The 16,887-nt window shown below is 37.2% G+C and overlaps 1 protein-coding gene and 1 pseudogene across 2 annotated transcripts; both read right to left on the bottom strand.

Moving 5' to 3' along the window:
* Nucleotides 1-5,114: 5,114 nt before the first annotated feature.
* LOC109392973 (thymosin beta-4 pseudogene) lies at nt 5,115-5,503 on the bottom strand (annotated as a pseudogene). The gene has a single exon (XR_002126149.1). The product of XR_002126149.1 is annotated as a thymosin beta-4 pseudogene (transcript).
* A 3,335-nt stretch (nt 5,504-8,838) lies between these two features.
* LOC109392972 (60S ribosomal protein L27-like) lies at nt 8,839-15,610 on the bottom strand. The gene is made up of 2 exons (XM_019661736.1): nt 15,162-15,610; nt 8,839-8,981 (listed from the first exon to the last, which is right to left on the bottom strand). The coding sequence occupies exons 1-2, from the start codon at nt 15,521-15,523 to the stop codon at nt 8,876-8,878; spliced, it is 468 nt and encodes a 155-aa protein (XP_019517281.1). The 5' UTR covers nt 15,524-15,610; the 3' UTR covers nt 8,839-8,875.
* Between the last annotated feature and the right edge of the window lie 1,277 nt (nt 15,611-16,887).

Here is a 16,887-nt window from a genome sequence, read left to right as displayed (position 1 = left end):
AAAAATGTTTATTAAAAAACAAGCATTTAATCTGAAATTTTGATAAAATAATTTTCCTCTTAGAGATTGGCTAATATATTAGCCTTCCCAGGGTAATTTATGTACTTTTAAAAAATATCTATTTGGTAAAATGTGCCAAAGAGAAAATATTTACTGAGCTTTTTAAGTCACTGAGCTTTTAAGCTCTTGTCTACACTAAGCCAACAAAATTCTCCATGTGATCCCTTATTATATTATCCCTAAAAATGACATGGTTATCAACTTAGGAGACCACTTCTGGAATGTTGCTCTTTATCCACATTTTCAGATATTCAAATTAATAGAGAAATAAAATAATTTTTGGATTTTTTCTTGTTTAACCCAATTTATCAGTATGTATAAAGTACCAGATTCTAGACACCAGGAAATACAAAGACCAATAAAAAGCTTGGACAACGAACCCAAGAAACTTGTAAGAGCAACTTGTGAATGTATAACAAGATTTACTTATAGCCTATACTTATATTTATTAGATAATATTTGGGGTTGACTCATCAGCAGTTACCCCTTTTCTGACAATGCTTCCCACCTGTAGAGATGGACCCTGTGATTATCTTACCCGCTAGGGCTGACCACTGGCTCCTGCTGAACTAATTAGATTCTACCCCCTGAATTTTGAAAGAAGACACAGAAACGTCTGTAAATTAGCTCTGGTTGTGGACCAGGTGACTCGGGAAATGAGGGCATTGGATTGGCTAGGCATCATTTAGGGTTACCAGGTAAAATATAGGCATCCTGTATTTTTATTTGCTCAATGGAGCAACCCTACAAAATGTGCCATGAAAAATGCGAGTGAGAAAGCTGCTTTGTCAAAAGAGACTAGAGGACCAGCCAGATGGCTCGGTTGGTTAGAACACGAGCTCTGAGCAACAGGGTTGCCGGTTCGACTCCCACATAGGATAGTGAACTGTGTGCCTCCCTTCCCACCCCTTTTCACCCCCACTCCCCCGCAACTAGATTGAATGAACTGTGCGCCTCCCTTCCCACCCCTCTTCATCCCCCCTCCCCCGCAACTAGATTGAAAGTGGCGACTGGACTTGGAGCTGAGCTTGCGCTCTCCACAACTAAGATAGAAGGACAGCAACTTGCCTTGGAGCTAATGGGTCCTGGAAAAACACAATGTCCCCAATACTGTTCCCCAATTCCCCAGTACTGTTGTTCCCTTCCCCAATTAAATTTTTAAAAAAGAGAGAGGCTAGAAACACAGAAACACAGAGACAAGGAAAATTAAAGACTGTGGTAAATGTGCAGTGGGGGAGGGGATGAGATTGAGGGAAAGGAAAAATGAACCAAGAATTGCCTTAGTCACTGAGGACTTTTCAGCTGCCAGTTCCAATCCATTGGGAGATCTGCCTGTGTTTCTTGCTGTTGAGTTCTGTGAGACACCTTGACTCTTTATAAGAAATCTTTCTTTTCTGTAGATAGCTGAGAGAAAATCTATTTTCTTATATCTAACATGTCCTAAGGCATGAATAATATTGTCACACTTTGAGGAAAAGTTTTTATCATTTCACAAACTTTAAACAGTTTACAGAGTCCATGAGATATGTGAATAACTTGTTTCTTGTTTGTTTGTTTTTGTTTTTTTATTTATCAAGAGTATGAAAGCTTGCCTTTCTATTATAAATACCATGAAAAGTCTGGATCAATACTTACGAAAAATTCTATATTTGGAAACCTGGGATTCACAATTGGTCTCCTTGGGTTTCATAGAAGTATCACTTAAAGAGTAAACTCATTTAACGCACTTCCTCCAGATATTATTCTAAAACGTGTTCCCCAAAGTAAAAACCATGACGTGGCTAAATTATGAAGTCTTTACATAGTATCAGTTTCAATTATGCTTATCCTCCCTCTTTCTTTGCCTCTTTCCTCTTCCCTTTACCTTTGCATATCCTCCCTCCTCCATTCTCTAATCTCCCTGCCTAAATTTCTTCTGAGGAATAAAGGCCATTAAAAAAAAAAATCACTAACACCTCAGTGCAAATTAGTTAAAAGAGCTATTCACACTTGGAATATTTGCATTAAAAAAAAAAAGACCTTAGGAGAGGAGCCAACAGAATTCTCTGAGCTTGTTGTAAGCAACAGCTCTACATAATGTGGAGTTTATATTAAATAATATTAGTTAATGGATAGGACAGATCGTTATGCTGAATGTTCAAGAAAAAAATATCTTGGTCTGGTTCAATAAACCCAAGCTGGGATGGGGGCTAGGGCTGGAGATTACTTTTTCTGGGATGGATCTGGGAAAAGGATTCCAAGAGGATATAAGCTAAGGATAGTTGTCAACTGAGCAACAGCCCAACTCCCAAAAGAACAAAGAAACAGAGCTGACCATGGGCCTACAAGAAGGGCAAGAAATGATCTAAAATATGTGCTTGGTAGTGTATTCTTGGGTCAGTTGTATGGAGAAGCCAAGTAAAAGTAAATTCTTCTATAAGATTCTTGAACCTAAGCAGAACACTGGTGGATGGGTAGGCCTCTTAATTTTATCCACAAGCTATCAAATTGTTTCCTTTATCCAAAAACATCTGCCTCCCTGCCTGAAACTCAACTAATTACATGCTATTTCTATTAATAAACCATCTTTTTTTAGAGTTTTAGGGCAGATTACTAGTCACTCATACCTTAATGTGAACTATAAAAGAACCAATCAGCTCCTAGATATATTTTTTAATGTGGAAATATTCTTATGGTAAGAGAGGAGGAATACTTCATTTTGAAATAGAGGTAATTTGAAGGGCAGTCAGGCCCAGTTATGTCAAGAAGGCAACATTGGCGATGCTTAGTATTTGAAATGCTGGAATTATGAGATAAGAATTGAAAGACAAGCACAAAAAGAGCCTTTTAAAGTTAAGGTTTTTAGTTTAAATTTTAATCGATAGTCAATCTATCCACAAAACTACTCCTAGAAACCAGATGGAAAGAAAATATAGGAAGGAAGGAAGGGAGATTTGAGGGGAAAGGAAACTAACAAATATAATTCTTAACTCATAAATTCAATCTAACTGCATTATAATGAAGTTGGTCAAGCAGATGATTACACTGAATGCTATAGGAATTGTTGTGGGTTTCAAAGAATTCACAGACCAGTAGTAAGCAAAAATTTTCAGAATATTTTCTAGAATAAGAAAGTATGCTCTAAGCTATAGAACATAGATTTCTGTGATTATTTTAGTGGTTGTCGTTTTTTTAAAGAAAAGTAATTTTACCACCATCTGTATCATCACACAGTGTACTAAACCACCTTTATGTATCAAACACGAAAAGATAAAGAACAGTAGTTCCCAAACCATTTGTCTTGGAAATCTGAAGCACAGAGCAGATATGGCAACTAGAAATCAAAGTGTATATATGTAATTTTCCCTCCAGTCAACTGACACTAAAAGTATAACAATGATCAATGGCATCTTTTGAAAGTAAAAAATATATATATTGACATCCACTAATGTAGAGTATTTATATGGCATTTATATACAGGAAAAAAGACAAAAACCAAAATAATATCTCCTCTTCTAATGGAGGAAACAACCCAATAAAAAAATTTTAAAAAGATAGAAAATGGGATTTTAGAGTAAAGGAATGGCCAGGTCCAATGCAATAGCCTCTTTCAGGCAGCATACTCCTATTATTTGTCCAATCCCTTTTAGTAAGGGTTGCATTCAGTATTGCTCTAAAGGAATTGTCCTTTTAGAAATCATTTTGCTATTCTAAAATTTTATTATAAGCTTTTCCCCCAGACATAATTACTATTAACATTTTCTTATAATTCTCTAGATACTTTTTCCTTTATATTTTTTTCTTATATAATTAGGGTTTAAAAATGACACTAGACCATTCATATTATGTTCTTCAGTTTTATTGAGCTATAACTGACAAATAAGATTGAAACATACTTAAAGTGGAAAATGTGATGACTTGATATATGCGCACACTGTGAAAAGATATCAAATTAATTAGCAAAATTAACACATCCATTACCTCACATATTTACCTTTTTTTGTGGGGGGATATTTAAGTTTCACTATGATCAAATTTCTATTATATAATACAGTGTTATCAACTATAGTTATTATGTTATACATTAGTTCTCCAGAACTAATCATCTTATAACTGAAAGCTTGTACCCTTTACCAGCCTCTCCCTATTTCCTTCTCTCCCCAGCCCCTGGCAACCACTTTTCTATTCTGTTTCTATGAGTTTGACATTTTTCAGTATCGTTTGTTTGTGTATCTTTCTGGTTTGTTTAATTTAATGTTAATTTTTGAAAGTTACCTTTTCACTTTACAAAATGGTATGATTATAAAGACAATTTTTTTTTTTACTTATATATAGTTACAAATATAAAAGAAACTGCCGAGTGAGGTTCTGAATGAAACCTTTGTCCTAGGTATTTTTATGGATGGGGTCTGGTATATCAGCCCCTATGAGAGTGCTATACTAGTGAAGTGTTCCTAATTTTTCTATCGGGCCATTTAAAAACAGTCTCTGGTGAATGGTGATGCTAACTACACACTAAATACCAAGAACAGTAGCCAAAAGTCAATTATTTAATTTGAATGGATTTTTCAAAGAGCATCTATTCAGTAATACACCCACTCCCTTATCATGCACAATTGCACCTAAATATCCATAGTGTAGTTACAGAGTATTCGTGTCCTTATTTCAAATTGGCTTCTGTTATAATTTAGCTAAGATCCACTTTTTCATGAATAAAATAAATCTATCTCTAAATTCAGTAAGTTTAGATTGCTTATCAAGGATATTGTAGAGTCTATTTCTACATTAGTTGGAAGATTAGCTCATATGACCTGTAAGAATTCTTTCAACTATAAGGGGAATATTTCAATTTATCCAAGTTTATGATGGACATTTAGTTTAATCTATCATGAACTTCTTTTTCCAGGTTTTAAAACTTTTTATTTGCATTATTTAAAAACTTGTGCATTCCAATAATTAAAATCATTTTAACAACAAAATGGCACTCTCATGAAACTGTATTTTGCAGCCTGCAGGACACTTAGGACCAGCTTGGTTTTTACTCTGGATTTCACTGTCATTCCAACCCAGCTTTGCCTTCAGCGACATGCAAGTTCTTTTCCATCCCTGCCAGCAAGACAGGCAGATGGGAGAGGCAGGCGCGGCCTTCGTTGTCAGTAGTTCTGATGTGAAAAGGGGCAGCACAGTCATTTTAAACTTGATCCAACCTCCTTGCATGTTACAAAGTTAAATGGCTAAAAGAAGTAAATTAAGAAGGCAACGCTTGTGGAATGTACAGTGCATTTCAGAGGTGCGTGCCTCATTACCATTCGCCTGCTTGCTTCTCCTGTTCAATCGTTTCTTTTGAAGGCAGTGGATTTTTCTCTTGCGCTTCTGTCTTCTTCAATTTCGACTTATCGAATTTCTCAATCTCAGCCATATCGAGTTTGTCAGACATGGTTGCGAAAGGAAGCGGAGCGAGGCGCGCGAGCGAGTGGAGCCAGATCTGCTCAGTTGGCGGTGGCGGAGCCTGTCGTGAGCTTTTATAGACACAATTTAATCCTTAATTTTTTGTGTGTGGTAAAATGTGGAATTGCTGCCCTTCTTCTCTAGGCATTTAAGAAAACATAGATTTTCATAGTTTAATATAGTAGAACTTAAAATTTTGTTTTATGATAAAAATAAAATATACTCAATAAATATTGGAAAATCCAACTAAATACAAACAGAAAAACTAATTACAAAAAGTAAATCACTGCTAACATTTGGGTATGTATCCTTCCTTGCTTCCCTGGCTACAAACGTATTTTCTAACAACAAAAAGTCATGCTAGAATACTATTTTAAACCTCGCTTTTTTACTAATTATATATTGTAAATATTTCCCACGTTAATAGTGTTTTAAAGCCACATTTTAAATGGCCGTTTGTTAACAACATAGGCATAGTAAAATATGCCCAACAAAACCCAAACTCTTGGGCCTTTATGAGAAAAAATAATCACTGTGCTGAATAGCTCTATATGTTTAACTTTGCCTACATTTATTATTGTTGTCTTAGGATAAATTCCAAGAAGTGTTATTTCTGGACCAAAGGAGAAGGAAGGAAGGAAGGAAGGAAGGAAAGAAGGAAGGAAGGAAGGAAGGAAGGAAGGGACCCATTTTAAGACATTTGTCTTGTATGGCCAAGTTGCCTTCTGGAAAATTAATACCTACTTAACTGTTAGTAGTTGTATATGCAAGTTCCACTTTCCGCACAACCTCTGCAGAAATGGATTATTTTTTCTTGGAGTCCTTTTTCTGCACTAACTGTTAAGTGATAGTTCAGGAAAAGAACTGGCTTATAATTGTTTGCTTTGTTCTTAATATAATGCCTGCCACATAGTCTGTGTTTAAGAAATATTTATTAAATCAAAGAATGAATGAATAAATATACTATTCTAAACTAAACAGGAAGCTAATATAAAGAAATAATAGAATGCAGAGGAAAAAAAGAAAAACTAAATAAGGAATCAGGAGTTTAGCTCTGCTCCTAACCAGTTTTACCATCATAGTAACCTGTCTGACTTCTTCTCAGGAGTGGCTTCATGGGTAGGCAGCCTGTGCAGCCACATAGGGCCCTGCACTCAGAGGCATCCCATGACTGCTTTTATGCTCTGCTGTCTCCATCTTGAATGCCTAATAATTTTCAACAAAGGACCCAACATTTTCACTTTGCTTTGGACCCAGCAAATTACGTTGCGTTACTGCCTCTACTTCCTCATCTGTAAAACAAGATTTAAAAATGAGGCCCATTAAAGAAATCTGAGTAAACCATGGACTTTATAGTTAATAATAACATATCAATATTGGTTCATTAATTGTAACAAATGTACTATAATAATGTAAGATGGTAATAATATGGGAAACTAGGTGTGGGGCATATGAGAACCCTCTGAGCTATTGTCTCAATTTTTCTATAAATTTAAAACTGTTCTAAAAAATAAAGTATTAAGACATTAAAAAAATAAAAATGAGGCACATTCAAGCCATAGCAATTCTGATTTAGTGATTTTTTTCCTGAACACCAAGAGGCTACTATTTAGGTACATAAATATCTTGGAACAATTTTGGGAGCCATTCTAAATGCTTGATGGAGATTCTTCCTTCTGTGAATCATTCAACCCTTTTCCATCTCCATCAGTGGTCCCCTTCAGCCTCTCCCTTCTGATTCTGCTTCATAATTGCATTGGATTATATTTGCTCTTGCAGCACTCCAATCTTTAACCCTTGATTGGGAAGGGATGGAAAAACAAAGTCATTTCTGATGATAAGTTCTTCTCATCTGAAAAGAAAGAATTATCAAACATAGTTTTATATAATGAGGGTAAAAGAAAGATTTTGAAAAATCAATTCGAGCTTCAAAAGCATGAACTCATAGATAAGTAGAACCATGGTATACTATGGTTCATACACACACACACACACACACACACCTTCCTTTCTTCCTTTTTCTCTTTCTTTTAACTGTTTCTAAAAGCAACTCATCTCCATTCCCAAATAATTCCATAGAGGGCAATACTCATATACAACTAATTCAGAAGAGAACAAATGCTGCTCCGGTTTTATTTTTGAGTAATCATTTTGAAAACAAGTGATGGACGACAGAGAAAAAAATCATAGCAAGCTGCCCAGAGATGGGAACAGCATGCAAATTACACTAATTTAAATTACCTTTCTTCTGTACTCTAGAAAAATGCCATCTTTATTTTAAAACATTGATATCTAAGCAGTTCAAGCTATTTTAAGATGTTATCTGTTTCAACACACATAATGAAATGTGGTGAGTAAACATTCCGCCATTTTACAAAGAGATGGAAAGTAAAAATAACCTGCATCAAAGTTATACAAAGCTTAGATCTCCGAGTCTAATGCTTTTTGCTGCATCTCAGAAAGTGTAATAAAACGCACTACTAAGTAATGGACTAGAATAATTTGAAAGTTTTTTTTATCTCTTCTAAAATGTTTACTATTTAGACTTTGTTATAGGCAGAACAAACTATACGATATAAATCTTCTTGACAACTCTGTCTTGCCCCTAATAAGTAAGGCTTTTCAACAGATCATGTGCTTGGGAGAATTTTGATAATATTGGCATGGTTGGTATTCTGAGCATCTCCATGAGAGCTGGGTATACAGAACATAAATACAACACAACATATGTCCATCAGTGCACAGTTGGCAAAAGTACCTATTTTGGTTGAAGTTTTCTGTCAGGTTTGCTTTCTGTTTGTAATAATATGATAACAAATTGGCACTGTGTGGTCTTACAAAGAGAGTAAAGTAGTATGGATATTTGGAAGGTCAACTAACTTTTGACTGTTATAGTTCAAATTAAGATATAAAAGAAATTAATTGTCAAATTACCAGAATGTGTTAAAAACAGCTCCTGTAAGGGCCTGCCTTACTCTCAGGAAATAACAGGGTAAGCAATGAGAATATCTGGTTCATCTAAAAAAAACAATTAGGAGTTATTGAGGCATGAGGCAAATTTTATGTATTTAAATTTTGATGTGTGTGAAGATTCATTCATTCATTCATTCATTCATTCATTCATTCATTCATCCATCCATCCATCCAAAATGTTGAGCACCTGACATACTCTAGGCATTGTTCTAAGTGCTGATGAATAGGATAGACTTGATATATCAGATAAGATTAGGTTTGGCTGAGAGTGGCAGAAGACCCCCCCCCAACCCCCAAATACACACAAAATAGCATTAGCTTAATCAAGAGAGAATTTAATTTCTCCTTCACTTGTAAGCCTGAAGGAAGCACTTCAGAGTTCTTATGTGGGGGCTGCTGCCTGACGTCCTTAGGATCAGGTTATATCCAGGCATTTGCTCTGCCATCCCTGGGGTGTGTGGCCTTTGTCTTCTTCATCCCAAGTGGAATGCAGCCATCCCACCCACATTCCAAGCAGCAGGCTGAGGAAGAGGGAAAGAAGCAGGATTAAACATTTGCCAGTCATGTTTTAGGACAAGTTCCCATAATCTGCCATACCTTTCTCTATTTATATCCAATTTACCAGCACCCTATCCAAAGGCTCACATCTAGGTAAAAGGGTGCCTGGGAAATATGTCTTCAGTTCAGGCACCAATGTATCCAACAAAAAAACCACGGGTGATTTCAGAGGGGAGAAGGGATGTTCGGGGTAAACAATTGAGTCCTGCCACACATAGCTCTAGACCTCTTGTACCTAATACACCAAACAGAGTTGAGGGGGAGAGGAAGGAGAGCAGATTCAGCTTAAGGTGTAATTTACCAATTTCAAGGAAGCCTTGGAGAGGCAATGTTAAGTTAATAACATAACTCAGGTACCACTTTCTCCAGGAACTCTTTCCTAGCCACCTCTCCTCATAGTCACAAGATTGGATACCCTTTTTACAAGCTTTTATATTCCATCTTCTACAGTATCTATCATACCATTTATTACTGATATAATGCTTGTCTGCTTATCTCTTCCCCACGGACCTCCCACCCCAACTTGACTGAAATGCCTTGAGGGCCAAAACCTGAATTTGTATTTCTTTGTGTTCCCAGGATCCCCAGCCTAGTATATGACACATAGTGGATTCATGAAAAGTGTCTACTACTTAAACGGGGTAAATAAATAAACTGCAGATAAAGGATCTTTAATCAAATTTAATAAAGTAGTTACCACAGATTAAGTAATAGTATCAAGGGAACTTCTACAGTTATCAAAATAATTAGCAGCAAATTTTTTGTTTATAAACACAAGAGATTATTTTATTTTTATCAATATTTAGAATGTCATCTGAGTTTCTGAGCATGTTGAGTATTGCTGACAAACAGAATTAATTGTCTTTAGTCAATGATGAACGTTAAGACAATTATAATTTTTTTTTTTTTTAAGATTTTTATTGGGGAATTGGGGGAAGGGGAACAGACAAGTTGCTCTCCTTTTGTTCTTCAGTCTAGTTGTGGAGGACGTTGCTTCACTGGCCCAAGTTGGCACCATCATTGCGCTCTTCCCTGGCGAGGCAGATCAGACGCTGGCTTCTGGATGGCCGCTCACGGCTGCTTGAGGGCTGCTCACGCTGGCTGCTGGCTACATATGGAAGCCCATGGCAACCCACTGCCACAGGGGCTGTAGCCTACACCGACGATGGCGACTCATGGCAGCCCAGCTCCAGGTTGAGCTGTTGTTCAGCATCTTAGCTGTAGAGGGCAGTGTCACTGGCCCTCATATGTGAGATCCAAACGGGGGCCCTCTGGCGTCCCAAGCCAGTTCTTAACAATTGCGCCGCTCAGCCGGCCCTAAAAATTTTTAAGTCACCCTTTTATCAAGATTGCCCCCCTGCCAAGCTTTCTTAAATTATTTTGGTAGGAACCATTCTCATAGCTAATTCTATCTCCTTTATACAAATTGCAACATTGGGCTCAGAATGACACAATTGGAAATAGAGTGACACACATGACCCTAAACAATATTGTTCCCTAGCTTCTAGGTTTATACCATTACACAGTTCTCGTGGGGCAGGCCTCCAGTGGACAACAATGCTTTCACCAAAATGAGCTCCATAGCTCAGCCTCTCTCCTTCCCTCTGTTACCCATACGCAAACTTGAAAAGAAATGCAAGCTGATACAGTTTATTGTTTTAGCCTTTTTATTTTAAACCTGTCCATTTCCTATTGTAATTATTCATAACTTTTATTTTTTAACTTTCTTAGGTCAAACATGTACGTTTTTGAGATCACAGATTCAACTGATGAGACAATTCTGAATTTCCAACTGCTTGGTTTTAAGAAAAATGTATCCAAAATAGAAGAGCTTTGTTTAAAAGCCTCTAGTTGTTTTTTTCAAAGCACTGTACACTGTTACCTTATGATTCACTCGATTACTAAGCATTTGTTGAATGCTAATTATATACAAGGCACTGCCTATAATACAAAATTTGCATTAACATTACATTTTCATTAATTTGGGCTACATGATATATTGCAATTAATGACAGATATTTTATTTTAGATTACTACTTATATAATTCTATATGTAACTGAAACATGAACAATGAATTGAAAACTGAAGAAAATTGAAATGAAAAATCAAATATATATGTGTGTATATAATTTTCTATAAAATGAGATTAATTGTCAGATGAGAAAATTTTTCTTGCTTTAAGCAATTTGTAAAATATTAAAGAAAAAGCTATCTATTCAGAGAGCTTTGGTACAATATGTAAAACACTAACAATGGGAGAACAATGATTCCCCTTCATTCTTTCATTTTCCCCTTGGGCTCAAGGCATGAGATCTGATCACCTTTATCACTGATAGCTACACATATCATTAGTAATTATAAGCTTATTTGTTTTTATTTCCACAGTTCATCCAATTATAGTATTTGATTTTTAAGTACTACCTATTATTTTTATCAGTGTTACATTTTCTAGGAAGAATTTATATTCGAAAGAAGTTTCCATAGATCCCTTTAACAAATTAAATAGAATGTTGAATCCTTTCTGTCCTTCAATTTCTCACTCAATATAACTACAAATCTTAGTATTTTTTTTAAGCCAGGTAGACACTCTGTGAAAAGCAAGTATTCCATATACTGCTGAGCTGCTCTTGGGCCCACGCCATTTTTTTCCTCCTCTATATGGAATAGTCTATAAAAAGCTAAGGAGAATGTTAAATCTAAGAAAGGATAGAAACATGACTCACTGGCAAGTTGCAGCAATACAAACAGAAATAAGAATCAAATACAGAGTGCTTTATAAAATATAGGGCACTATGGAAATGTAAGTACTGTTATTCATTCATGTAAATACCATTTATTGAATGCTAAGTGATAAAGATAAATAAAATGTTTTCATTTAGGGAGTTTAGGGAGGAGAACGAAATGCAGATTATAATAACTCAGTAGAGAAGATATGGGATTATAGCAGAAGGAATAACTAGGTTGGCCTAAAGGAATCAGGGATTGTTTTTTGAGCAGAAGTGACTTTTCAATTAAGAATTTAAATTTAAGTAGGAGTTTCTTAGGTAAACAGGGAAGAGGGTATTCTAGGCAGAAAGAGGAGCGTGCACAGAGACTTGAAAGAGGCCGGCTTGTTCAGAGAACAGTAGGCCATTCCATATGGCTAACATGTGGGCGGGCAGGACTCAGATCAAGAAAGGCCTCGAATGCCAGGCAACAGGCTTTGGATTTTATCCTCCCGGTTTTTTGAGCCATGAGAGGATTTTATGCAAGAAAGGAACATAATCAGATTTGCATTTTTAAAAAGATCATAGTGGTAGCAGTGATGAATGCTCATATTAGGACATGGGAAATGAGGATGAGAGATAATTTGGTGATACATTTAAAGGACAACTAAAAAATTGTATTAACCAGCTAACTGTGGGAGGATGATTCCTGTTTCCGATGTGGATATTTGTTTGGATGCTGGTCGCGTTCACTGAGAGGGGAATACACAAGTTGATGCATGTATTCGGAGGAAAAGTGGCTTGTTTGGGAATGAGTTTGAAGAACTTAAGGAACATCCAGAAGGAATATTCCAGAAGGAACATGTCTAGAAGGAAATTTGTTATATGGTCTGGAACACAGGAGACAGGGCTAGGCTGGAAATGTAGATGCAGGAATTACAGCTGACCCTTGAACGTGTGGGGGTTAGGGGTGCCAACCACCCCCCTTCCCATAAAGTTGAAAATCCAGGGCCAGCGAGTGGTGCATTGGTTAAGAGCTGGCTTGGGACGCCAGAGGGCCCCGGGTCGGATCCCACATATGAGGGCCAGTGACACTGTCCCCTCTACAGCTAAGATGCTGAACAACAGCTCAACCTGGAGCTGGGCTGCCCTGAGTCGCCAGCGACGGCATAGGCTGCAACCCCTGCTGCAGTGGGTTGCCATGGGCTACCGTGTGTGTAGCTAGCAGCCCTCGTGAGCAGCCGTCCAGAAGCCGGCAACTGATCTGCGTCGCCTGTAAAGAGCGCAATGATGGTGCCAACTTGGGCCAGTGAAGCGACGTCCTCCACAACTAGACTGAAGAACAAAACGACAGCAAGTTGTCTGTTCCCCTTCTCCCAATTCCCCAATAAAAATCTTTACAAAAAAAAAAAAAGTTGAAAATTCACTTATAACTTAAGTTGGCCCTTCACCTACTGGGATTCCCAACCACAGATCAAAAATATTGTTTTCTATTTGTGGTTCATTGAATTCATGATGCGAAACTGGGGATACGAGGACAGACTGTATGTTTACTGAAAAAAACTCCACGTGTAAGTGGACCCACACAGTTCAAACCTGTATTGTTCAAGGGTCAACTATATTATCACATGGAGCAGTGGTTAGTGCACATAAGAATCAGACATTAGTGTATATAAGAATCCCCGAAGTGTTTATTAAATGCCAATTTCTTAATCTAATCCTCAGATGTTCTGGTTAAATGGTTCTGGGTAGAGGCCCAGGAATCAATATTTAAGTCACTTTTCAATAAGCTTCCTGGTGGCTGTGTTGCAGATGGTCTACAGAAAGAGCAGAAGAACTACAAGGAAGGGGTGTTATACCAAAAGGTGGCAAGTTTCAAGGAGTTTAAGTGGTGACGTGTGAATACAGTCGGGAGGTCAAGAAAGCTTGGAACTGAAAGTATCCACTGGACAGCCTACAGGGGGACACTGGTGACCCGGCAGAGCAGGTGCAGTAAGGTGGTGAGAGCAGACATGCAGTAGATTCAAGGGGGCTGGGGTAAGGAGGAGGACACAATGATGAGTGAAGGAAGGGGATACCTTGTGGACAGAATTTGCAATCTAATTGCCAGAGGACCTGGTTCAAGCCCTACATCTGCCACTTAATGGCTATATTATATATCTTCGTGTGGCCCATTTTCTTGTTTTTAATATTTTAATATATCAGTTACAGAGTCCTTTGTACAAATTAAGTATGATATTGCATGTGAAAGAATGCTGTAAATTGCTCTTTTAAACTTTTCTATTAACAAACCATCCACGTAGCAGAAAATCCCGAACAGTTCTATACAGCAGGCATTTTACTTTTGTCTGTGCACTGTGACAAAACATCCCTAACTTCAGCCGCTGGAGTGCTCAACCCATAAAAGCAGATAACTTTAGAGGGAAAAACAATTATATGTAATGTCTTAAATTGACCAGTGCTCTTACTTTATAGATGAGGATCCAGAGCTTTGAATGCGGAATGGAGGTTACATGATTTGTTCAAAGCCATACAGCTAACTAATGGCAAAGCCAGGTATAAAGTTTGGTCAGACTTCTGACTGAATGTTCCCCCACTCTGTCCGGCCCCTTGCCCCTATATTGTAACAAACTTCATAATTCTCCACCATTTGAATTGTGGTCTTTTTCTTTTACAACAAAGAGAGAAGTAGATGCCCCTATATTGTAACAAACTTCATAATTCTCCACCATTTGAATTTTGGTCTTTTTCTTTTACAACAAAGAGAGAAGTAGATGATTGGAGTTTTCTGGTTGGGGTAAAGGAAGAGGTGTTTAATTTGAGCAAATCTACGGGTTGAGACATAAATCCCTTGAAGACATTTTTGTACTATCTCCTTCCCTCTTATTCTCAAGCTTCGAGGCAGATGACAACTTAGTCTAGAACCCTAGCTGTAGCAGAGGGACAAGCCAACAGCAGGGTGACTAGTGCTGCTACATTGTTCTTTCAATGGTCCCCATTCATAATTGAAGAGCTCTCCAAAACATCAATATTAAAAGACTGTAGTTGAGACTGGCCTTGAGTGGTTCCCAGGACAGGCTTGGAAAACAACTGTTATGGAAGGTTTATTTCTACAAGGACAGATATGCTACTTCCCACTATATACTTAAATATTTACATCTCCATCTCCCTTTCTAAGCCGCCCAAAGCAGGCCAAATTTTTCAATCCCTATCACCCAGAAGAATGGCTGGCATGCAATTGGGATTCCATTTATGGTTGTTCAATGAATGAGTGAAATAATTTTATCCAAAACTCTCTTATCCATTTATCCCTTAGCAGAAAAAAAATCTTTTTTTTATTATTATTTTTTAATTTTTTTGACTTTTAATGACTGAAGCAAAAAAGATCTAAAACTGCAGCTTCTGGAAGAACCATTTGTTCTTGCCAATCTTGTTACCTCTGTTCGAACTTGACCTTGGCTTCCCGTCGGGCCTTGCGTTTCAGAGCAGGGTCTCTGAAGACATCTTTGTTGACAACAGTTTTGTCCAAGGGGATATCCACAGAGTACCTTGTGGGCGTGAGATGATTGTAGCTATAAACTTTCACAAAGGATTTGATCTTTGCCCTCTTAGCAATTTTCTTCTTGCCCATGGCAGCTGTCACTTTTCGGGGATAGCGGTCAATTCCAGCCACCAGAGCATGGCTGTAGGGGCGGTCTGAGGTGCCATCATCAATGTTCTTCACGATGATGGCTTTGTGTCCGGAGTAGCATCCGGCCAGCACCAGCACCACCTTTCCAGGTTTCATAAACTTGCCCATTTCGACAGCAGCCACTGGGACCTAAGCAGAAAAGAAAGAACCGCTCTTCTGCTAACCTTCCACCCTGGAGGGAGGGAAGAAAAAATCTTTAATAAGTTGACTTATACATATTATTTTTTGTCCCTGTCTTAGACCCTCAACCTCCATCCCTTCTGCCCAGATTTCCAATAAGTTAATTGGGTCCTCTACTTTGCCCTTCCTTACAACTTTTCACAATACATAACACTCTATAGTTGACTAAAGGAGCTGTTTACAATATTCTTTATTTGTGAACTAATAATGTAACAAAACATATAACGTAACAAATATATTTGGAAAAGGCAACCTAATCAAAGTCACAAAACTTTGCTGGTAGATTTTAATAAACATTAATGTTTATGAATATGTTTATGAACATGTTTCTTGATAGAAAAAGGATTTTTTTTTCTTTCTCAAGAGCCTCTTTATCTGCTTTCTAGAGCTCATGCTGTTTTCATTACCTATAAAGAATGGGGGGCTGATTTGCTGTCACCTTGTTCTGTTTCTTTTTTTATTTTATGAAACTCTCCTTTGAGTTTTTCTTGCTACCGTGTGCATTTCTCTGTTAGATTTGAACTGGAAGCTCTTTAGAACAAGGATTGCCCTCTATGTATGAATAAAATGATGTTTATTTTTAGTGCTCAGTACTTTTTAAAGCTCTTCTTTTTTTTCAGAGAAGCTGTACTAGTCATAGGATAATACTCCACAAAAAGGCAGATCATGATATAAGAAATTGAGGTCTCATTCGCTGGAAATATAAAAAATGCAATAAAAAGCAGAGGTTAGATATGAGTTTAGGAACGAGTCAGTTATTGAAGAGGTATGGGGTGATAAAAAATGGATATGTTATTTGGAAATAACTCTATTGGAAGGTCAAAGCATGAGAAGAAAATGAAATTCAATAACCATTCAAGTACTGACTCCAGGTTGGGGAGAATTTAGTGATGGGAAAGACATGATTCCTAGCCTCCTGCAGTGAAAGAGGCATACATGTACACGTAACTGGAAGGTAAAGCAGACAAGGATAAGGCGGTACAGTTATGGAGAAAGGGGACTCAAGAAAAATTTTATGAAAAATAGAATTTTACTCATTAAGGGTGAAATTATCCAGAATGCCCGAAACTCTAATGTATGAAGCTGCTTTTATTAGCTCCTGGAAGCCACAAGGACCATTATTCCCCCAAAGCATGCCTCATTTTCTATGTATGTTGCTAGTTTTTTATTGACTGCTTTTCCTAAATTTGGGGACATATTATAGAATTGTACTTAAGATTTTAGGTGACCACTTTAAGGACTGTGAATGCAATTTCTTAAGATACACGTTTTTATTAAGTGAATCTCTTTTA

This window comes from Hipposideros armiger, unplaced genomic scaffold (genome assembly GCF_001890085.2).
Source record: "Hipposideros armiger isolate ML-2016 unplaced genomic scaffold, ASM189008v1 scaffold_360, whole genome shotgun sequence".
Classification (NCBI taxonomy): domain Eukaryota; kingdom Metazoa; phylum Chordata; class Mammalia; order Chiroptera; family Hipposideridae; genus Hipposideros; species Hipposideros armiger.
Note: the sequence above shows the minus strand (reverse complement) of the source record. Positions and strands in the feature narration are given on the sequence as shown.